This window comes from Phodopus roborovskii, unplaced genomic scaffold, assembly GCF_943737965.1.
Source record: "Phodopus roborovskii unplaced genomic scaffold, PHOROB, whole genome shotgun sequence".
Taxonomy (NCBI): domain Eukaryota; kingdom Metazoa; phylum Chordata; class Mammalia; order Rodentia; family Cricetidae; genus Phodopus; species Phodopus roborovskii.
Genome location: NW_026126645.1, coordinates 6,968,183 through 6,992,261, shown reverse-complemented (window position 1 = coordinate 6,992,261; position 24,079 = coordinate 6,968,183). Strand labels below are relative to the sequence as shown.

The window sequence follows — 24,079 nt, the reverse complement described above, 5'->3', positions numbered from 1 at the left end:
CTGCTCTGCCCCATCTGGGGGTGCTCTGCTCAGGGATGGGCCGGCAGGGCTGCATCCAGTCTCCCTGGTGAGCAGAGACTCAAGAAAACCTCTGGGGTCCTGCCCTGGTCATATGACCCCAGGGGGGACCCTTGGGCATCTGTACAGAAGGGACTGGGAGGGAGGGCTGCACCCTGCAGTCTTGCTCTGCTGGTGTAGCAAGCAGCTCCCCACCCTAACCCCCACCGTGGGCTCCTGAGTCGGCAGATTAAGCATTTTATAAATTGTATTTTAAATACATGTTTTAAACTTGTCAGACATTTGTCCTCATTTCTGGCTTCCTGTCTCATACTGTGGTTGCTTCTCCAGCTCTGGGGAGGGGGGTTCCTGCTCTTGCAGTGGTCAGCTGGTCTCAGACGCTGAGGCTTTCTGGGGTACTTGGCTTAGGTCCTCCACTTTAGGACTCCCAAGCCTTGAGTAGGGAGACTGGCAGCTGCAGTAGGAGGCCCCAACTCCCCCAGACAAAGTTTCAAACCTGGGGGCCATACTGGAGCTCTGTAAGTCATATAGGGTGGTGAAAACTGGGGCCTCCACTGACATCAGATACAAAAGCTGAGGTTCTTGGTGTTTATTGGCTTACCAGGCCATGAAAGCAAACTCCCAAAGCCAGGCCCTGCCCCACGGCCCAGCTGTCTATAGGTCTTGAACTTCTGGAGCCAGGATTCCAGACAATCAGTGGGTTCTGGCTGGCACAGAGCTAAGCCACTTTCTGCTGTCAGAGCTGTGTTCCCTAGGGAGGAGAGGAGGGCAGAAAGATGGAGCATATTTGGCTCCCTTCTTGTGTCCTGCCAGGTTCACAAGTTATCCCACGTAGTCGAGAGAGGCAGCTTTTAAAAGTGGAGTCAGACATTAGGCTTGGGTGCTAATTCCAGGTCCTGGGGACTCTGAAGGGAACATCCCTTTCCTAGTTTCTAAGCTTTTCCCATAATTTGGAGAAAAGCCAAGGAGTTCCCATGCTTGAGAAACGGGGAGCAACACCATCCTAAGAAGGATGATAGACTCAGGACTGCTGTGACATGCTCTGGCATCTGTGTAATTGCCTCTCTGATACACAGGCTTTCAGCAAAGGTTACTTTCTTCCCTGTCCCATCTGTCCATCCATCCTTCCTGGAGCAAGTAGTTTCCCAACATAGTCTCTTTGAAAGATGAATTCCCCAGTTGTTAGGCCAGGGATCTCTTCATGATAATAATAGATGAGCCTGAGAGGCCCTGGCCCTCAGTACCCACCTGCTTCCTTGCTGTCCTGGCTGGAAGAAGATGCCATGGATGTCAGGGCCCAGGGTTGTAGAGACACACTGATCCAGCACAGGATGATTATGGCTACCCTGCTTTCGACGGACTGCCTTCTTCTCTAGCCTTGGGCAGAGTGGGATGCAGGGCACCTGGGCATAGGGGCTTTGCAGATTGGCAGCTGAGATAGGAGGGAACGAGAGAATTGGAGCAGGGCCAGCCTGGTAAAACCCTAGTCTTGCTACAATAGTGAACAGAGTTGGTTTAGGCAAGCCCTTAAAGGCTGAGCCTCTAAGATAGAGAAGGTATTGGTACCCACCACGTGGTAGATGATGTGTGTGAGGCGGAAGGCTGAGTACACAGTAAAGGCTGGCCATTTGCACAGGAGAATGAATGATCAAGCACACAATTTGGTCTTGAACCTAAGTGCAAACTGCCCTTGCCAGCATACTAGCTGGGAAGTCACTGAAATTTCCTTCTCTATCATTTCTGTCAAGTGGGGTGACTAAAGGGCACACCTACAAAGGGCCTTGCAGTGGAATGGACTCTGCGGGCTCTCACATATTTTGGGACAGCCTCGTCTCAGCGATAAAGCAGGAAGGCAGAGTAAAAAGCATGGAACTGGACATTGGGTGATATGGACCAGCCTTATTTGGTCATGGTTCCCACCCATCTAAGCCTTGGGCTTCATCTGGGGGAATCTGGCCACATGGACAGAGATCTACTTGCCAGCCAGGCTGCCCACTGGCCCTCACCATAGTTCTGCTGCTTCAGCCTGCTCAGGATCCTGAGGACCCTTCGTTCTGGGACCTCTAAGCTTTCTACTTGTTGAGAGTTGTAAGGAAGCTTCTTCCTCTGTCGCAGCCCGCCCATAGTCGAGTCCATGTCTCTGGTCTTGGAGGTGCCTTCCTTCAGCTTCTTCTGGTAGTAGCTGAGGAGGCAACACCCCGAAGTTCAGGCTGGCTGTGGTTAATTCACCCCTTCTTCCTTATCCCCACCCTCACCCCACCCCGTTCCAGCTGGCCAGTTGTGTGTGGCAAAACTGAAGCCTTGGGGAGGGGGGTCGGTTAGGAGACATAATTCCCTTATGAAATACGAGGAAATGGTTCTGTCTACCCCGTCACTGAAAGTCACTGGACGTCTGAGCTTCAGATGTGCCGAATGTGCATAAGCCGGAGGATTGTACACCAGATGAGACCCATCTTGGCACCAGCCATAGAGATTGGTAAGTATTACACACCATTTGTTACTTTTAGTTTTGCTTAGATAGAGCTCTAGGAATGTGGCTTGGTTGCTGGAGTGCTTGCCTAGCATTCAGGAAGCCTTGGCAAACTGCTCCAGTGACCTTGGTGGCATGTGCCTGTAGATGTGGGGGGCTCAGAAACTCACAGGCAACATTGGCTACATGGTGAGTTCTAGGCCATTCTGAGATACCTGAAGTCCTTGTCTTGAAACAACAAACCCAGCCATGCAGCTGGCCCCACCTCATCTCAGCTGCAGCTTAAGGCCATGTCACAGAGTCTGCTGTCCTTGTATAGTAGGCTCCCACCCCATGCTTGCTTGCTTGCTTTTTATATCTGTTGGGAGACAGGTCTGGCTATATAGCCTTAACTGTCCTAGTACTGGCCCAGGCTGGCCTCAAACTCATAGTGATCCTTTGACCCCTTGCCTCCTGTGTGTTGATGTTACACAAATGAGCAGCCATGCCTTGCTCAGGGTTACTGACCTTAACTCATCAATTGCCTTTTACCTTATTGAGTACATACAGCAGCAAATAATGTGCTAACTGTTCCCACTGGCCTGGAGTAGTGAAGGGCTGCCACACACAAGGATATCCTGTGTTTGTGTTTGCCTGGCCTCTTCCTCCAGCCCCTACTGCAGCACCCACTTCTGCAGGGACCACTCACAAGGTTCACCTCAGGCTGCTTTTGACACGTGGGACTCAGAGGTGCAAAGGAGTTAAACACCCGAGGGCCACCACTGGAGTTGGTAACCAGGGTATACTATGACATTTCCCTTTGTTCACAGGCCACCCTCACAGCTCTTCAGATCCTTGTGTTGCCTCTCCCTCTGCCACCTACTCCCTTCTGCCCCTAAGTCAGCTACCTGGACACAGAATGGCGGGCAGACCGTATCTGACTATAAAGATGCACACAAACACAGAGAACTGCTCCTGAAGTGATACACACTACAGCTGACTTGTGTTTTTGTGGTCTCTGGACAGTCTCGGAGCCCAGGCTGGCTTCTAATTCACAAGGATGACCCTTGAGCTCCTGATCCTCCTGCTTCTACTTAAGTGCTGGGATCAGGGGGTGCATGCTACCACACCCAGTTCTAAAGTCAACTCTCTTGAGGACTCAGAACCAAAGGGTGAGAAGTTCAAGAAAAATAACATGTTGGGCTGGGCTGTAGGAAGGGCTTGCAAAGTAACAGGAAATAATCTGAGCAAAGTGGGGATACATCTTTCTGTTTTTTCAAGACAGGATTTCTCTGTACAACCATGGCTGTCCTGGAACTCACTCTGTAGACCAGGCTGGCCTCAAATTCAGAAATCTGCCTGCCTCTGCCTCCTGAGTGTTGGGATTAAAGGTGTATCACCACCAACACCACCCAGCTGCATCTGTGTGTTGACATTTGTATGGAGGCCAAAGAAATCTTCAAATTTTAAGTCATTGAGCTTTATGGCTTGAACTCATTTGCATTTAGAGTAAGAAAATGGTATTTGTGTTGTGGATATTTGATTATACTCTATGAAGATGTTTCTATATTTTACATCACCTGCCTAAGGTACCTTCTGATTGGTTTAATAAGTGCTGAATGGCCAATTAGCTAGGCGGGAGAGAATTGGCAGGATTTCAGGCAGAGATAGAAATTCTGGGAAGAATCTGAGGTGGGGGGGGTGGATTTGCCAGCCAGACTTGGACGAAGTTGAACATACAGTATGGAAGAGAGGTAATAGAGTCACATGGCAGAACATAGATTAATATAAATGAATTTAAGTTTTAAGAGATAGTTGGGAACAGACCTAAGCTAAGGCAAACTTTCATAATTATAGTCTCTGTCATTATTCAGGAGCTGGCAGTCCAAAGGAAATCTGACCAATATGGATGTGTGGTGCGTTGATTGGTCAGCTGGTAGAATATTTGGCTAGCATACATGAATCCCTAGGTTTGGCCCCTGCACCAAACTTAACCAAGCATGATTGTACACCCCAGTAATCCTAGCACTCGGGAGGTAAAGACAGGAGCATCAAGACTTGAAAGTCATCCTCAGCTATATCAAATTGGAGTCTAGCCTGAGCTACATGTGCCCTTAGTGAAATCTGAATTCTTATTTAATTTTTGAGACAGAGTATTACTATGTACCCCCTGCTGGCCTAGAATTCAGTGTGTAGACCAGCTTGATCTCAAACTCACAGAGATTCCCCTGCCTCTGCCTCCTGAGTACTGGGATTAAAAGCATGGGCTACCACACCTGGCCAGTTTAAAATGATTGGCCTTTGGGAACTGGGCACAGTGAAATGTGCCCACAGCTCTAATGAAGAAAAAATTAACTCTGGGGCCCAGTCTCTTAAAACTTGGAGGTGTTTTGTTATGGTCTCTCGCAAGTAAAAGTACTTGTTCAAATGAGCTTGGAGCTAAGCAGCCATCTTTTGTCATAGAATCACAAATTCCTGGGTTGAAGGTATAGCTCAGTGACAGAGTGAAAGGGAAGGAGGGACCTCAGGGGAAGAGGTAATCCAAGAGTTTGGGGATCTGAGACAGGAGGATTGCCATCCTGGGCTTCATGAGACCCTGTTTCAAGGGGGTGGGAGGAGACAGGAGAAAGAACAATGGTAATTTATCCTCTGGTATTTGGTGGATGTTTTCTCAAAAATGAGTGATGTTAGCTGACCACTTTAGGTTAAACCTATGACAGCCCTGGCTGCTTATACAAAGGAAAAGAATCTCCTTCTGAGCCCGTTGTGACGCCTCAGGTCAGTGCTGTAATCCCAGCTAAAGCCACAGCACAAGAAAGGGACAGTGAGGGGAGAGGAAACCCTAAGGGGAGAGAATCTCCCCGATGGACATCTGCTAAGGAGTGATTCCAGAGTGTAGAGAACTCAAAAGCTGGGCGATGGTGGCACACACCTTTAATGCCAGTACTCCGGAGGCAGGGGCAGGTGGATCTCTGTGGGTTCAAGACTGGTCTATACAGTAAGATCCAGGACAGCCAGGGCTACAGAGAAAACCCCTAACTCAAAAAGCCTAACAACAACAAAAAAAGAACTCAAGAGTCAAGAAAATAAACCATCCCATTAAAAACTGGGCTAAGGATGGCCACTGGGCAATGGTGCTCACCTGTAATCCCAGCAATCGGGAGGCGGAGGCAGGCAGATCTCTGAATTTGAGGCTAGCCTGGTCTACACAATGAGTTTCAGGACATCCAGGGCTACACAGAGAAACCAACACTGTCTCAAAAACGAAAGAAAGAAGGAAGGCTAAGAAAGACCTCAAAGTGTGTTCAGCAGCAGCAGAAATTAGAGAAATTCACTTTGAAACAACTTTGAGATTTCATTTTAGCCCAAATCAGAACAGTGGAGATCAAGAAAACAGCTGGCGACAGATGCTGTCAAGGATGTGGGGAAAGGAGAGCCCTCTCCCAATGTTGGTGGGACTGAAGACTGGTGTAGCCACTCCAGAAATAAATGTGAATTCTCAAAAGGCTAAAGATAAATCTACCATACGACCCAACGAATATTAAAATGTGCTCATTTAGGCCAGGAAGTAGATTAGGGCAAGGTTCAGAGATCAGCTGGTCCAACGCCACCCATCACTTTTAGCCGGAGAATGGTCATGTTTATTTAGCCTGTAGTCATCTCTTCCTGGGCTACCCATTACCTGCCCATAGTTCTTCCTGGTGGCCCAGTTTCCCACTGTCTCTCCATCACCCTTCCTAGAGGCTGAGCCACCCACTACTTGCCCATCACCCTTCTTAGATGCTGAGCTGTCCACTACATTCCCATCACTATTCCTAGAGGCTGAACATCATCCTTTCTACAAGATTCCCTTTCTTAGTGCTTCAGGAAGGATCACTGTAGTCCTGCTGAAATTGCTGAACCAGGAGGACTGAGTGTGGGGGGCTGCCATTACCACCATTCCCACTGGGAGAGCCTTGCTGAGCCTGAAGCCAGCACCCTGAGATGGAGAAATAAACCTTTTCTGGTATCATCCAGTTTCCTGGATCCAGCCATTCCTGAGGCCCTAGCTGATTATTTGAACGGTGCTATTCTCTATTCCACTTAAGGCAGTTTAATTGGGGGTTTCTTCCAGTTGCAACTGAGAGTCTTAACCCTCAACCGTCTTCAGCTGCTGAAGCACTAGCTGCGCTTCTGCCTACGTCCCCCACCCTCAGCAAGCCAGCCCCTCTTACTTCGTGATCTCCTCTAGGGCTGCCTCCGGCAGGGCCAACATCTCCACCAGCAGAGAGAGGATCTCAAAGAACAGTGTGTAGGGGTTCGGGGGCGACATATCCATCAGGACATTCTGTTCTGGGGACATGGAATAGTGGCTGCCATTACTCTTAGGTGGCCTCTGCTGTACCCCATCAGCCTCCAGGTCCTGTTAATGGTTCTGGCTCCACTGGGCTGACCCCCACTCACCCACAGAGCAGAAGAAGCGTTTGGTGTCTGTCATCACTGCCAAGAAGTCTTTGAAATCCACATGACCATCTCCTGCAGTGTCAGAGAAGTAAGAGTGAACAGGACCCTCTGCAGCAGGCCCAGGTACTGCAAGCCAGGCATGGCCCTGGTCTTCCCATGTCCCACCCACGCCCTCGGTGCTTGGGAGATTGTAATGGTGCTGAATGAGCAGAAAATGGACAGGAGAAGCCAAACATTACAATCTTCTGATTAGAAAGCTATTGAACCAGGCTCATAGCTCAGTTGGTAGAGTGTTGACCTAGCAAGCAAAAAGTGCAGGGTTCAGTTCCCCAGCACCTCAAACCTGGAAACGGAGGAAGATTAATACTTCAGGGTCATCCCAGCTCCATTCCAGCCTGAGCTACACAAGGCCCTGTTGAGGAATATAAAACTACTGGACCTTGTATTTTTTTTAAATTTATTTATTTTTATTCTATGTGCGTTGGTGTCTTGCCATGGGTGTCGGGTCCCCTGGAACTGGAGTTACAGACAGTTGTGAACTGCCACGTGGATGCTGGGAATTGAACCTGGGTCCTCTGGAAGAATAGTCAGTGCTCTTAACCACTGAGCCATCTCTGCAGCCACTGGACCTTGCATTCTTGAGACAGCGGTGTGAGTTCAAAACCCAAGTCTACCACTTCCCATTCATGTGACCTGGATCAAGTTTTTGAACCCCTGAAGGTTTAGTTTTCTCACTCTGGAGCAGACAGTCGCTATAGGGCTGCCCGCACAGCACATGCCCACTAACGGCCAGCAACTGACATCCCTGAGCACTGGTGTCTGGATGAGACTGTACCTATACAATACTAGCTAGACTTCAGGGCCCTGCAGGATCCACGGGGCTACCGCCAATAGCCTCATCTCATGCCAAGCTGCCTGAAGACCACATTCTTCCCATTGAGGGTCTTTATTCATGCCGCTCCCTAGTCACAGATGTCACCCTTGTCATGTTTCCTCAGTATTACACTCGTTTTATGTGAGGGGCGGTGATAGCTTGCCACATCACAAGTGTGGAGGACAGAATACATCTTTTGGGAGTCGGTCCTCTCCTCCCACCATGTGATTGCCAGGGATCAGACTCAGGTCATGTTTAGTGGCAAGCATGTTCACAGCTAAGCCATGTCACCTTCCGTTTCTCAGAGGTTCAAACTGGGTCAGATTCCCCCAGCAGGCTGTCTCCTACAGCTCCTGTCACACATGTGTCACCGAGAACTTAAAGGAGACTCTGAGAGACAAAGACTGTACATTTTTGTCCCACGCTATGTCCTGGAGTGCAAGCGGGTGGCAACTCCATTGATGTTCTCTGAGCTGCTTGACAATGGACTAAGGTGAAAGACAGGTGTGATGCTTAGGACTTAACCCTGACCATAGGTGGGGCTCGAGGCTCTTGCCCTGTCCACATTGGGCAGAGCTAGGTCAGCTAGGGTTGAACCCCCTTGGAATGTGTGGGAGGTGTCTGTGCAGTGGCGGAGGGAACAGTCACGAGCAGTGGCCTCTTCCCTGTGTCAGCCATGCCCTGCCATATGCAGGCATGCCCACTTCTCAGGGACTACTGCTTCCCTCTCTCTTTGCCTGACTGTTTACTTTGGAACCACTTGGCTTGAATGGCACCTCCTCCAGGAAGCCTTCCTTCCTGACCCCCATCTTCCAAGCTGCTATAACTGTTTGTTTCCATTTGCTTTGCTTAACTTGTGTCAACCCTTGCCCTGTGGCAGTAACTGTCTGGGAACTCTTGAGGACAGCAGGGCTCGTGTGTCTTACACATCTCTATTCTTGGTGCCCTGCACAGGAACACCCACAGAAGGCATTCCATACTTGTTGCATGGGTAATGCTAACAGCTGCTGCCTCCTGGCCTGCAGAGCTCTGTCCCACCTCTTGCCTGGCTTACTCCATTGTATCTTACAGAACTTGATGAGGAGGTTGCTACCAATAGCTCCATTTTATAGACAGAGAAACGGAGGCCTAGCAGACTGTAGTTACTTGACCAAAACCATAAGGCTAGTAAAAGAAATGCCAGGGTCATGCTGGGCCTTTAATCCCAGCTTTTGGGAAGCAGAGGCAGGTGGATCTGTGAGTTCGGGGCCAGCCTGGTCTACAGAGTAAGCTCTAAGCCAGCCAAGGCTACACAGAGAAACCCTGTCTTGAGAAACCAAATAAACAAAGAACTGCAAGGGTCACAGAGGAACACTTGATGTGCACAGCCTCCTGAGGTCACCTATATCATTGGTCAGGAGGTAGGTCCTGGTCACCTCTGGATCCCAGAGGGTGGTACTGCACAGTGCTTCTGGGAACATTACCTTCCAAAACCAGCCAGCTTGCTATAGTCTTCCTGAGAACCAGTGTGGGAGGAAAATGCAGATAAAATGGGTTCCAGTGTTAGGGACACTGGACTCTGACCCCGAGCTTTATGCCAAGCCGGGTCCTTCCAGCAAGGAGCCCACATGAGTGCAGCCCCTGTTGGGGGCTCAGGGACGACCCCCTTGCTCACCATTGACATCAGCACTCATCAGGGCTTCTTCCACCTGGCCTGGGGTAAGGGTGAAGCCAATTAGAAGCAAGGTGTTCTTGAGGCTCCGAGCATCCACCTCACCAGGGCCATTGAAGATTTCAAAGTAGCTGCGGAAGGCTGTCGAGGGAGACAGGTTACCAGGTGGAGGCTCCTGCACTTCCTCTTTCTCTTTTTAAAGATTTATTTATTTACTGTGTATACAACATTCTGCCTTCATGTTTGCCTGCACCCCAGAAGAGGGCACCAGATGTCATTACAGACGGTTATGAGCCGTCATGTGAGTGCTGGGAATTGAACTCAGGACCTCCGGAAGAGCAGCCAGTCCTCGTAACCTCTGAGCAGTCTCTCCAGCTTTATCTTTTCTAACTTTTGTGTGGCATCTGGTGTGTGTTACAGTATATGTGGTGTGCTTGGTGCATGTGTGTGCATGTCACGAGGAAGACATAGGCTTCCAGCTTTGTTACTCAGCTTTATTCCCTTGGGTAGTGAAAACATTCTGAAACACTTGAGGAAAGGAGCCACTTGAGGAAAGGAGTCATGAAAGTTCCAGACCTTAGGACCACAGAAACTGAAGGGCACAGCACCTCACCCAGGGTAGGAGTTCAGCACTGTTCAGTTTTGTTAGTGGGGTAGGGTGTGACGGGAAATAGGGACTCGTTTGGGACTGGTGGCCTTGTTAAGTGGAGAGGGATTATTTAAGACACCTAGGGTTCCTGGGGGGCCCTGTCTCCCTCCAGGCCGCCTCTAAAGAGGACTGGTAGAGTGCCCTGAAGTGCCGGAGGCAGCCGACCTTTTCTATGTCCTAGGCCAAGTGCAGTTGACCTGCTGGAGACGCTACTCGCTGTGGTGGGGCAGTGGGTCAGCAGGGCAGTGACATGAGGTGCTCACCTTCCTCTTGCTTCAGGGTGAGGTGCTCCTCAGACCGCTCCTCCCAGCTCTGATACAGTTTGAAGAGGCCATGCTCTTCAGGCTCCTGCCTGCAGGACAGTGGGCCCAGGACAGTTTGCAAGCACCTCCTGCTGGCCTCTGCCCAAGCTACCCAAGAGCAGGGGAGAGGAAGCCAGGGCAGCAGGAGTTAAGGAAACTTCCCTGAGGGACCCTGGTGGTGAGAGGTCACAGGTAACAGGAGAGACAGACTCGAGAGAGTGAGGCAGAGTCACGCGTGGTTCATTTGGGGGTGCACCTGGGGGTGCAGTACGGGGTAGAGTGTTTGTCTAGTATGTATGGACCCCTGGTTTCTACCCCCAGCATCAGAAAGATGGGAAAGGTGGGAAAGAGTGGAAAAGGAGGGAACTTGAGGGACCCCTGCTGGGAAGCACAGGAGGGAGACAGAGGGGGCTCATGAGGGGATGAGCAGCTGCAAGGACCAGAGTGTAGAAGGGTAGTGCGAGGGTCCACAGTGGAAACACGAAGGAAGCGTGGGGCCCGCGTGGGGCCCTGTCCACAAGGTGGGCTAGCGGAGGTGGCTCCTACCGTGTCTTGGCGTAGTTCAGGCTTCTGTCATTGCTCTGGGGCAAGAACTCTGGCCATCTCCAGTTCAGGTCCTGGGTGGCGGGTGACAGGGCTGAGCTAGGGGATCCCACAGAGGCAGGGGCTTGCCCAGCAGCTGGTGTTCTGACCCACATTGGGACAGTAGCTGGAGCTGAGGTGGAGGGCTCGTGCAGGGTCAGAGGCAAAGTTGGGACTGAGCTGCTGGTGGGGCCTGGGGTGGAGACAGAAGTCAGGGCCTTGGGGGACCTCCGTGTTGTCAGGGTCCTGGTTTTCAAAGCCCTCCGATGGGTGACTTCCTCCTGCTCCTCCACCTCCAGTAGACACTTCATGAAGCCCCGACGGGAGTTTCCAGGGCCTTGGGTGCCTGCAGCTGCCAAAGCCTGCTGCCGTTGCTTCTGCCCTTGACCCAGCTCCTTCTTCTCAACACTGTCTTTTTCCTCCTGAGGGCGGGAGAGGGCCTGTGGCGTACCTGCAGCCAGCCAACCAGACTGGCCCATGAGCTTCTAGTCCCCTCGGGGCCTCTGAGGATGCTCTGGAGTGGTACTCCAGATCTCCATGTGCCATCCTAGGACCCATGTCACGTTCTGGGCCCACAAGCGACTCTCCATGTCCCACCTGCAAACTATGTTCCTGAGTGAGCCAGTTTCCTTCACTGCACCCCACGCAGCTGGCAGAGGCTTTGCCGCCCTTGATGCCTATTTCACACAGGTGTCCCCGCACACGATGGACCCTGGGCTTTCTCCATCATTTACTCCCAACAGCATCCCAGTTTTCCCCACCTCTTACTCCCATCAGCATCCTTTTCTTGGTGCTAAGGATCGAGCCTGAGGCCTCGCTGATAAGAGCACTTGCACCTCTGAGGTGCATCCCTAGCCCTCCCTTCTTTTTTTTAAAAAAGGAAAGCAAAGCTGGGTATGGTGCTTTAATACCCAGCTCCCACCTGGAGGCTCACAATCCTTAACTCTAGCTCTGGGAGAGGGAGGGGAGATATTTGTCGCCCTCTTCTGGCTTGCTTGAGAAGTGCATACATGTGGTGCACAGGTGTACATTCATGCAAACACTGTCAGCCCCCACTTTCCACCCCACCCCATCCCAAAGCACCAAAAAAACACAACAAAATAGGATGCTTATGATAAAGTACCCATGGCTGATGAGATACTTGAGATTGGGTGGTCGGGGAAAACCTTTGCTGAGAGAGTGACATTCAGGTCGAAGCCTACACGACTTTGTGGAATTAGTCATGGCAGCATCTATGGGGAGCCAATCAGGAATGCGGGACGTCATGTGCGAAAGTCCTAAGGGGAAAGAAGTCAGGGCACACCTACAGGATAGAAATCTCACCAGAGTAGCTAGACACAGAGCCTTGTGTGTTTGGGTGGTGATTTGGGGACTTGTTCTATAAGGGAGAGCCTGGACTGGTTGTGGGGGTTGGGAAGGGATGGATTCAGAGGTGACTTTGCAGGACTGGGGGAGACTGCTGGTGCACTGAGTGTGAAGGGGTAGTGTAGGGATAGAGGAATAGGAGCCATTCTGAGCTGGTTCATGCAAGCCTCTGGGTGCAGGGCTACGGGGACCTTTGCTGAGGTGAGGACTGGGCAAGGAGTGGGTGACAAGTGGGGTGTTGTGGATATTAGTTTAAGATGTGTCATATTTGTTTCTGCTGTGGAATATTTGTTTAATGATGAAAAGATGTGTTGCATTCTTTTATGTTGCAATTGGTTAACTCTTTAGAGCTGTGTTACTTTGCCCGCCTAAAACACCTGATTGAGCTAAGGAAGAACAGAATGGCCAATAGCTAGGAGGAGAGGGATAGGCGGGGCTGCCAGGTAGAGAGAGTAAATAGGAGGAGAGGAGCAAGGGGTGAGGAGAGGAGGGGGAGTGCGGGGGGGGGGCAGACATACAGCCGCACAGCCAGCCAAGGAATAAGAAGGAAAGATATATAGACTAAAGAAAGGTAAAAAGCCCAGGCAAAACACAGTTAAAGAGAAACAGGATAATTTAGTTAGAAAAGCTGGCTACAAACAAGCCAAACCAAGGTTGGGCATTCATAAATAAGGATAACTCTCTGTATTTATTTGGGAGCTTGGTGGTGGGCCTCCTAAGAGAGAGAGAGAGGAAAAAAACCTGCAATGGGGGTACAAGGCTCTGCTCTGATCTGTAGTCTGAGGAATGAACTCACTTGCTGTGGGGTAACCCTTCTGTACTTTGTGAATATGTTACTTTCATTGGTTGATAATAAAGCTGATTTGGCCTATAGCAAGGCAGAATAAGGCTAGGCAGTAAAGCCAAACTGAAAATACAGAGAGAGAGAGGGGCAGAGTCAGAGAGAGAGAGAGAGAGAGAGAGAGAGAGAGAGAGAGAGAGAGAGAGAGAGAAGCAGCCTCCAAGGAAGCAAAAGATGCTAGAGAACACATAAAGCCACGAGCCATATGGCAAAATATAGATGAATAGAAATGGATTAAGTTTAAGTTGTGAGATCTAGTTAGTAATAAGCCAAACATTTTGTAATTAATATAGGCTTTTTGTATGATTATTTGGGATTGGGCAGTCGGTACAAAAGAAAAGCTCCTTCTCTGTTTACACTCACTCCAGCCGGCTGTTGGGATTATGAGCCTCGAGTTTCAAGACTTAAGTCTGGCATGGAGATGCCACTTTGGGAGTCAGCAGAGACTGGATGCAGTCACCCAGGAGAGAGCAGCCAGGAGGGCAGAGGCGACAATAGAGGCAGGGAGGGAGGCTGGGAAGGAGCCAGCTGGGAAGCAGGAAGAGCCCTGAGGTTCAGGTCAGGGTGCCCTGAACATCCAAGATATGTGTGGGCAGGAGATAGGAGCCTCAGCCAAGTACCTGCAGAAAGTCTGTGGCAGGTGTGTACTGATGTGTGTGTGCCATGTGGTACATCGGAGGTCAGAGGACAACTTGGGGAGTCAGCTGTCTCCTGCCACCATGTGAGGCCTGAGGGTTGAACTTAGGTCATGCTAATGCATCCTTCTGATCTTTTCATTAACTAGCCATATTTAATTCATTGATTTTGAGACATGGTCTCACTGTGTAGCCTTGATTGGTCTGAAACTCTCTATGTAGACCAGGCTGTCCTTGAACTCTGTTATCTGCCTGTCTCTGCATTCTGAGTGCTGTTTCTCTTTCCTTTCTCTCTCTCTCTCCTTTCTTTCCTTCCTTCCTTCCTTTCTTTGACAAAGTCTTCCTATGTAGCCCAGGCTAGCCTCCAATTCATAGCATTCCTGTTCTCTGCTTCCTGAATGCTGAGATTACAACCGTGTACCTGCCACTGTCCCTTATTCTGCCATCCCCTCTTTCAAGGCAGGCCCTGTAAAGTCAGAGTTTCTCCATTTGGTTTAGTTCAGTGCAGACTGTTGAGACAGGCTGGTTAAGAAAGACCAGAGTGTGAACACAGAAAGCAGGGGCTGGAGAGGTGGCTCAGTAGTTAGAAGCACTGGCTGCTCTTTCAGAGGCCCTGGGTTCTATTCCCAGCACCCTCATGGAGGCTCACAACCATCTCTAGCTTCAGAGGATCTGACATCCTGTTGTGGCCTCTGAAAGCACTAGACACACACATGGTGCATGATGATACATAGAGGCAAAATACCCGTGCACAGAAACTGAGTAAGTCTAAAAACAACACAAAATGTAAAATGCTATGTCGCATATAATAGGAGCAGTGTGTGGAGTTCTGCTCTTGACGCTCCCCTTAGGAAGTACCTGGAAGTCTCCAGAGGCGCTAAGAGGGTGCACGGGGGCTGGGGTAGATGCTGTTCCAGAGTAGTGTTGGTGGGAAGGCTGGAGAAACGGGGAGACTGGTGTTGTGGAAGGGAAAGGACCTGATAATGAAACAGGTCAGCAGGGGTGGCGGTTGATGGGCAGGAAGAGGTCAGGTTATTTATTTGTTTGTTTAAGAGGGGGCACCCAGATAATTTTTGGGGGCAGGGTTTCTCTGTATTGTTTTTGAACCTGTCCTGGAACTAGCTCTGTAGACCAGGCTGGACTGGAATTCACAGAGATCCGCCTGCCTCTGCCTCCCAAGTGCTGGGTTAAAGCCTGGCTGGCCTGGCTGAGGCTGGATCTTTCCTTTTCTTTTTCTTTCAATAATCTATTTTTATTTTTGTGCATTGGTGTTTTGCCTACATATATGTCTGTATGAGGGTGTTGGATCCTGGAGTTACAGACAGTTGTGAGCTGCCATGTGAGTGCTGGGAATTGAACCCAGGTCCTCTGGAAGAACAGTTAGTGCTCTTAACCACTGAGCCATCTCTCCAGCCCTGAGGCTGTTCTTGTCATCCTATTTTCTTCAGTGACACTTGTTGGAGGCTGAAAGGACATGGTGGAGTGGAGGGAGATGGCGGCATTGATGGGTAGAAGCTAATAAATTACACACGTGGTCACTTCAAAGGGAAGCCAGGGACAAGCCTGAGCATTGCAGTGTACCTGGCTGGAATGTTCAGAGCTGGGGTGTGGCTGGGGATGTGGTGTGAAGATAGGCAGGTGTGGTAAGGGCTGGAGGAGGATGGCAGGCTGGGAATTCTAAGCTTGTACCATCAGTTCATTCAGAGACCATGAAGCGGCAGAGCTGGTGGTGTGGGGCTGGCAGGAAGCCAGCAGATGTTCATAGATTGGAACTGAGGGCAAAGAGCAGAAGCAATCCAGGCTGGCCTGGAGCATCCCTGGGATGGACTCGAGGGCTCCAGAGTGTGATCCATGTCTGACTGCCTAGTCCAAGCAGACTCACCAGGCCGGGCAGCACACACACCCTGCTCCCAGCATCTGGGAAGCAACGGCCAGCGGGTGGGGTGGTTAGGATTTTAGGGTCATTCTCAGCTACATAGAAAGTTTTAGGTCAGCCTGGGCTACAGGAGACCCTTCTCAAAAACCCAAAAGTTGACTCTGAGGTCACTCAGCAGGTAGAGGCACTTGCCACCGACCCTGACCTGAGTTTGATCCCCAGAGTCCACATGGAAGGAGAGACCCTCGCACCTGTGGCATGGGACATGTGCTGTGCCTGTGCACAGAGGAGTGCATGTAATTTAAAAAAATCAAAAAGAAGGAAATATAAATCAAACACACACAGCCCAGGCTTCCACTTATACTTTTCCCAGTTTGCCTGGCAATGTTTCCATTCCCACCATTCCCCCTCCAACTCTCCCACAATTCCCCTTCCCTGACTTCCCATCCCGACTCTGACTCTACTTACTGGTGGAGGAAGAGGCCTTGGTGCTGCTTTGGTCTCCAGAGCTTCACCTCTAAACAGAGAGGAGCCCCAGGCGGGGCGGGGTTTCAGGTCAGGCCTTCACAGTACCTGACCTGAAGCCCCAGCACACTGCCCTGCTACCCTACCCCATCCCATTCCTTTTTCACCTCAGCATCCCTACATTGCTCTACTTGCAAGCAGACAGACCCACAGATCAAAGCAGGGGAAAGCCAAGACCTAGCAGCAGGCGACTTAATCAAGGTGTTTCTTTCGGTGGGGCAGAAACATGAAAAGCACCATACTGTTTTATATTTGTGGTCTTTAAAAACCATTTGTTGGGCCCTTCATGGTGATGCAGGCCTTTAATCCCAGCACCTGGGAGACAGAGGCTGGCAGATCTCTCTGAGTTCAAGACCATCCTGGTATACGAGGAGAGTTCAAAGACAGCCGGGACTACACAGCTTGCCTTGAAAAAATAAGTAAAAATAAAAATACATGTTTGCTCATGTTGTGTTAACACAGATGTGGAAGTCAGAAGCCAATCTGTGGAATCAGTGAGTCTGTGGGGTATCCGTTTCAGATCACCATACTTAGTGGCAAGGACTTTAACCTGCTGAGCCATCTCACTGACCCAGTAACTTCTCTCTCTCTCTCTCTCTCTCTCTCTCTCTCTCTCTCTCTCTCTCTCTCTCTCTCTCTCTCTCTCTGTGTGTGTGTGTGTGTGTGTGTGTATCCATCCACAGCACAAGTGTGGAGGCCAGAGGACAACTTGCACAAATCGCTCCCACTGAGTCCCTGGGGATTGAATTTAAGTCTTCAGGTTAGCGGCAAGCACCTTTACCCAATTGTGGGAAGCTGTTTAGTCCCTGGTAGTGGACGTCTGTATGTACTTTGGGCCCAGGTGTGTTTACTCTTGACCCTGAAGGCCAGATGACAGGTGTGGTGGCTACCTAATACCTGGAGGATTAAGGGAAGTCTCTTTGCCCCTTGTACATCATAACAGAAGTCTTCTGCCGTTGTCCCCACTTTTGGTTGGGTGCTTAAGATTGTTAAAGAATAAACTAAGAGGCGCATTCAGTATGGATTGAATGGCCCTCCCGACAACTATCCTGTGTCTCTGTCTCGTCTCTTAACCCTTTTAGCTAGCTTGTCTTAGTCCACACTCCCCCTTCTCAGGTGCAAACTGTGGGCTGCCCGGCTCGATTCTACTGCAGCCCCACAAAGACAGCGTCCCACAAATGGCGCAGCAACATGGGGCAATACGGATGGCAGTGACACCCACTGAACCAGCTCCTCCGCCTCCATGTTGTTTTGAGACATGGCCTCTCATTGGCCTGGAACTGGCTAGGCTAGCTGGCCATCATGACCCCGGGATCTACCTGTCACCATCTCTCTAGTGCTGGGATTACAAAAACGTGCTTTTTACCTGGGGAATTAGTCTCATGCCTGCAGAGTAAGCCTCTCATCGACTGAGCCTGCTCCCTGGCCGGGAGCAGCAGGCAGGGCAGAAGGGAGGATGACTACTCACCCCTCCTTGTGTGTTCGAGGTCTTGGTGCAGATGGCAAGACGAGAGGGGCCTTCTTTTCCTCTGCAGTTGCCTTGGGTTTGGGGGGCGCTGCCACCTGGGGGCTGTCCTTTTGTGGCCCTGAGCTGGGTGTTGGCATGGGCTCCGGCAGCCTGGCCTGTGGGAGGTCTGCTTCACTGGGGGGGTCATCCTCCAGTGGCTGACTCCTGCTGTTCGAAGTGTGTGGCTTTTCCAGTTGATGGTCTGTTTTTCCCTGAGTGGGGAGAGTCGGAGTCTGGGAGATTAAGAAGATGGCCTTAGAAGAGCTGCTTCTTACTTCCTGAGGGGAGTTTCAAATGACAGACTTGGCACACAGATCTATTATATATATTAGCTTTTCATAAAAACTTTTTGGGGGGATGAGGGTTTTGAGATAGGGTTTCTCTGTGTAGCTCTGATTATTTTAGAACTCACTTTGTAGACCAGGCTGGCCTCAGACTCACAGAGATCCTCCTGACTCTGCCTCCCGAGGGCTGGGATTAAAGGTGTGTGCCACCACCGCCTGGCTTAAAGATGTATTTTTATTTATGTGTTTATGCATGTGCACTTGGAGGCCAGAAGAAGACATTGGATCTTAGAGTTACAGGTGGTTATGAGTCACCATGTAGAGTTCTGGGAACTGAACTCCAGTCCTCTGGAAGAGCAGCCAGTGCTCTTAACTGCTGAGCCATCTCCCTGGCTGAAGATTTTATACATATGTATATATGTGTATCTATTTTGTATCTTAACATGTAGGTATATATATGCACACATGAATTTTGTTGTTTTTGTTTTGTTCTTCCTTTGAGAAAGAGTCTTACTGTGTAGCTCTAGCTGTCCTGGTACTCACTATGTTAGACCAGGTTAGCCTCAAACTCAGAGATCTGCCTGGCTCTGCCTCCTGAGTGCTGGGATTAAAGGTTTGTGTGCCTTCGTCACCTGGTGAGACCCTGCCTTTAAAACAAACAAAAGGGTTGGGGTTCAGCCTAGCAAGCACAAGGCCCTGGGTTCAGTCCTCATCTCTGAAAAAAGAAAAAAAAAATGATGATGCTGATTTGGGGCTGGGCTTCAATATGAAGCAAAACCAAGAACACACACCTTTAATCCCAGCACTCAGGAGGTTGAAGCGAGGCAGATCTCTATGAGTTTGAAGCCAACCTGGTCTACAGAGTGAGTTCCAGGACAGCCAGGGCTACATAGAGAAACTCTGTCTCAGAAAAAAAAAGAAAAACTAAGAACATTGTATTGGGCTGGATGGTGGTGGCACACACCTTTAACCCCAACACTAAGGAGGCAGGGGCGGTGGGATCCCTGTGTTTCAAGGCCAGACTGTTCTGCAGAGTGAGTTCCAAGACAGGTTCCAAAGCTCTCCAGAAAAACCCTGTCTCGAAAACCCAAAAAAAAAAAAAAAAAAAAAAAAAGCTGTTACATTATTTTTTGTAAATGAATGTAGACATGAGAAAGATAAGGAAATAAAAAGTCTGTTCCAATTAATACATTTTGGAAAGGCCAGAATGCCTTGCAATGGCTCAGTGAGCACAGGGTAACAGGTGTCACAGCCACCCTCTTAAACCCAGCACCTCTCTGCCCAGGCCCTGTCCCCAAGACACCCAGAGAGCCTCTCTGTAAACAAGACCTGAAGAACACTTGGATTCCAAGTCCAGAGTCACCCAATGACCCAGGGAGACTGTCTGCCCGCTCCAGCACCAGCCTCCACCAGACACAGGCACATCTGTTTTGGGGGCACAGGAGACCCCTCTGCCCTCCCCCACATGGTGCCCACACCCTTCTTCCTGATCTCCCAGGGTTACCTGGCAACTGTCAGTGGGATGAATCTCTTTGGCCTTGGTGCTCTGCCATCTCTCCTGCTGGTCCTTGGTCAGCCGTGACTGCTCCTCAGGGGTCACACACTCTCTGCCATGCTGGGCTTGCTCCTGGCTAGCTTGCAGATCGAGGGACGACCCTTCCTCAGTTGCCAAAGATGACTGATTCCTTGCCGGAAAAAAAACCCAAAACCAGACAACAGACCCTTCACCTTCAGCCTGGGTACTGCTCTCCCAGAACACCTGTCCAGGACTAGGCATCTTAGGGATGCACACTTACTGCCTGGGAGAATAAGGGAGAATAAAGGACTGATGCACACCCCAAGTCTCAGGCACCTTAATGGCAGTGCTGAGGTGGTTAGAGTCTAACCCTTGTAGTGTTGACTGTTTTTTTCAAAAAGACAAGGGTGCTGGTGGTGCACACCTGTAACCCCAGAACTAAGGAGGCGGAGAGGGGAGTGTCAGGAGTTGAAGATCAGTCTTAGTCTCATAGTAAGTTCAAAGCCAGGCTGGGCTGTATGGGATCCTGTGTTGGCTCGCACAAGGCGCTGGGTTCAGTTGACAGTACACACACACACACACACACACACACACACACACACACACACACAGAGCAGGTGGAGGCCATAAAACAAAACAATGTAACACACACACACACACACACACAACACTAGAACAATCTGAAAGAACTGGGATTCAGGAAGATTGAGAGACTCGGGCCCGAGGTCATAAAGTTAAAGCTGTCAGGTCTGTGTGTCTAGTCTCTCTGTAATCTGAGTGTCTTCCTCACCACCCGCTTTGCTCTCCCTTCCTTCCTTACACGGGGTTCTGCTCTGCGGCCTAGGCTGGCCTCGAGCTACTAGCCCTCCTGCCTGAGCCCGCTCAGTGCTGGGGTCACCGGTGCAGGCCACCGCTTGCCTGCACTTTCTTCTCAAGGCTTTTTCTCCTGCATGACTCACTGCCAGTGGGGATTCACTGAATGGCTGTCTTCACATGACTTCATATTCTCCACATTCACAGTGCATAATTAACGTGCTAAAAAGCCATCATATGCACACTTTCCTTTTTGTTTCTGTTAGTATATGTTCATTGTAATGGCTTTCATTATGACATCTATACATGGATATACAATATTTTGATGATATTCCCCCCTCATCACCTTCTCCTGCCCCTTCCATTCCCTCTTCCCAACCAATCCCCCTTTTCATTTCCTATCTGCTTTTTATTTATGACTGACTGAGTCTCATGAGGGTGGCTGGCAGGAGCACAGGTGGCACACGGGCCCCTCAGCATCAGCTACGCCACTGAAGAAATATCCCCAGCACCCCTGGACTGCCCAAAGTCCTCAGGAGGGGTGGGGCCTCGAGTCTCTCCTTCCTGCAATAAACACACTTTTGAGTGAGCCTATACAATTCCATATCATAGATAGATAATCATGGTGGCGCACACCTTTAATCCCAGTGTTTGGGAGGCAGAGGCAGGTGGATCTCTGAGTTCAAGGTCAGCCTGGTCTACACAGTGAGTTCCAGGAAAGTCAGGGCTACACAGAGAAACCCTGCCTAAATAAATAAGAGACATCTATGAGTGTTTGGGATGTGTGTGTGTGTGTGTGTGTGTGTGTGTGTGTGTATGTAATGTGTGTGTGCAGAGGCCAAGGAGGCCAGAAGAGGACATTGATGGAGATTGAGCTATATGCAGTTTTGGAGCCACCATGTAGGTTCTGGGAACTGAACCCAGGTCCTCTGGAAGAGCAGCCAGGCTACACAGAGAAACCCTGCCTCAAAATAAACAGAAGAGGAGGGAGGAGGAGAAGAGAGGAGGAAGAGGGAAAGGAAGAGGAGCAGGAAGAAAGAAGAGGAGGAGGGAGAGGAGGAGGGAGAGGAGGGGGAGAAAGGAGGGAAAGAGGAGGAGGAGAAAAAGAGGAAGAGGAGGAGGGAGAGGATGAAATTAGTTTGATTGGTGCTCTGAACTGGGTCACAGTTACAGATCAGAGGAACGCTTGCCAAGCCAGCATCTTCAAGGTCCTGGGTTTGACCCTCAGCAAGGGTGGGTGGGAGGAGAGAGGGGCGAAGTAGGAAGAAGGGGGGAAGTATGGAGTGCTGCAGTCCTAGATCTGCCTTAGCCTGGAACTTCTCAGTTCTCTCCAGGCTTCCATTCCTGGGAAGTCACCCGCCACTCACCTTACTCTTGCAAGGGGCCTCTGCTCCTGGGGTTCAGGCTGCCCGGGCCCCTCCTGGGATGATCCTGTGTGTCCGAGCTCCCTCTCTGGTCCTTTGGGAGCTACAGGCTGCTTTCTGCTGTCCTTTTCCTTGGCACCTGCAAGCCCAGCCTGAAATACAGTTGTACCTGGGCTGGCTCAAGGGCTCACTTGAGCCAGGTGCTGGGGCCTTTCTCCTGTTCTCCCTTGCCCATCCTCCTGTGTTTGCCTGTGTCAGGGAGGTGCCAGAGAGAGGCACAGAGAAAGACCAGGCGGGGGCTGGAGGTAGGTGGTGGGTGGGCCTGGCTGTTAAGCATTAGGAACCCTGGCATAAAACTGGAGACCAACAGGAATCTAAGCCAAAGGATTATGTTGAGGACTGTTTGGAAGGATGCCAGTGGGCAAGAAGAGATGGCTTCTGCCTTCCACACAGTACCATCATCTCATGGCCCAGATGCTGGACTTTTTAGTTGAGTTAGGTTTTTTGTTTTGTTTTGTTTTTACAGCATTTTTCTGTGTAGCCTTGGTTGGCTGTCCTGGAACTTGCTCTGTAGACATGAACTCAGAGATCTGCCTGCCTCTGCTGAGATTAAAGGCATGCACCACCACTGACCCACATTTTTTTTTTTTTTTGGATAGTGGCTGTGCTATATAGCCTAGGCTGGCTTTGCACCTGACATCTTTTTGCATCAGCCAGAATCCTAAGGCAACAGGTGTGTTCCAGCATGGCCCATCCCTGGTTTTGATTTTTAATCTCCATCTTGGCCATCAATTGCCAGTAGGGCAGACCTTAAGCCAACGTAGCTCCTAGCCTCAGAGGTCAGCAAATAACCATGTAGCTCATTAACAAATGGATGAAGTTTAAAAAAAAATAATTTATTTTATGTGCATTGGTGTTTTGCCTGCATGTATGTCTGTGTGAGAGTGTCAGATCCCTTGGAACTGGAGTTACAGACAGCTGTGAGCTGCCATGTAGGTGCTTGGAATTGAACCTGGGTCTTCTGGAAGAGCAATCAGCGCTCTTAACCGCTGAGCCATCTCCAGCCTCATGGGTGAAGTTTTTTTAAATGAAAGATTCTGGCGGGAGGCAACTCCAGTGGGCACCTACCACCAGACAGGGCCTCAACATACATAATCCAAGTAAACCCTTACCATGACACACACACAAAAGGCTGAAAGGGTACAGAGATGCCCCGCAGGATTGGGGCCAGCACGCGTGCGTGCGTGCGTGCGTGCGTGCGTGCGTGCGTGCGTGCGTGCGTGCGTGTGTGTGTGTGGTTAAAGAAGGCCTCGAATGTTTGCTCAGCTTTCTTTTAAAAGACTACTTGTCGGGAGGCGGTAGGTCACTGTGCATTAGAACATGCTTGGGTGGCAGGTGACAGATGTCCACAGAGGGGGACTTGTGGTCAGCTGTGGTTGTCAACTAGATTAAGAAATGCCTGGGAGCTGGATGGGGTGCTTCATGCCTTTGATCCCAACATTTGGGAAGCAGAGGCAGGTGGATCTCTGTGTTCAAGGCCAACCTGGTCTACAGAGAGATAGTTCCAGCACAGCCAGGGCTACACTTAGAAACTGTGACTTGAAACACACAACAACAACAAAAGAAAAAAAAAGGGGGGGGGGAACCAGTGCTAGGGATAGAGAGCAGAACTGGAAGGTCTCTACCTGAGTGATTGACACAGTGGGCTCCAAATCAGTCTTTTTGGTGGAACTCAGGCCAGGACTTGATTGGACTGTGGGAGCCTCTTCCTTGTTCTCTGGGTGTATCTGGGTGTTTCTGTTTTCCATTGTTCTGGAGCCAGCAAGATTCCCAATCCAGGGGCATCAGCTGCTGTTACCAAGAAGAGATCCAGTCAAACTCCTACCAGGCCCGAGGCCCCATTGCTGCAACTGTGCTGCACCTGAAGGCTGGGGTGATCAGCTGTCAAGGAGCCTGCACTGAACCAGGAGCCAATCCCATGTAGAAAGAGCTTGTTGAACCCTAATTCTGGGGTCCTGATGGGCCTGTGGGAGAGCCCCGCCACACAAACACCAAAACGGAGATGCAACAAGCAAGAGGTGTTTATTGAACGAGTGCACTCGGGTGTCAGCAATCTCGGGGAAAGCTGAACACCCCCCAAATGGTTCAGACTCCTTTTTATAGAGAAAGACCGCAATCAGCATACATGCATGGGGCACAAGGTGATTGATTACCAAGTATGATCTCATGTTTGAGAGATCACCCAGCTGTGACCTGTTCTTCTTTAAAGGAAAAACCATAGAATGACTTGGAAAGTCCCCAGACTGTCCATTGGCCAGGAGTGACCCAGCCAGGGCTGTTCATCTGGGACCATTTGTTCCAGGGTTGGGGGCCTGTTTCCTTGTT

General features: G+C 50.3%; 1 protein-coding gene across 1 annotated transcript; it reads right to left on the bottom strand.

Moving 5' to 3' along the window:
* Nucleotides 1–592: 592 nt before the first annotated feature.
* On the bottom strand, nt 593–23,542 carry Spata21 (spermatogenesis associated 21). The gene is made up of 13 exons (XM_051173706.1): nt 23,380–23,542; nt 21,698–21,846; nt 19,506–19,686; nt 17,679–17,950; nt 16,154–16,202; nt 10,933–11,390; nt 10,348–10,436; nt 9,439–9,576; nt 6,911–6,982; nt 6,682–6,799; nt 2,025–2,200; nt 1,267–1,450; nt 593–769 (listed from the first exon to the last, which is right to left on the bottom strand). The coding sequence occupies exons 1-13, from the start codon at nt 23,500–23,502 to the stop codon at nt 712–714; spliced, it is 2,067 nt and encodes a 688-aa protein (XP_051029663.1). The 5' UTR covers nt 23,503–23,542; the 3' UTR covers nt 593–711.
* Between the last annotated feature and the right edge of the window lie 537 nt (nt 23,543–24,079).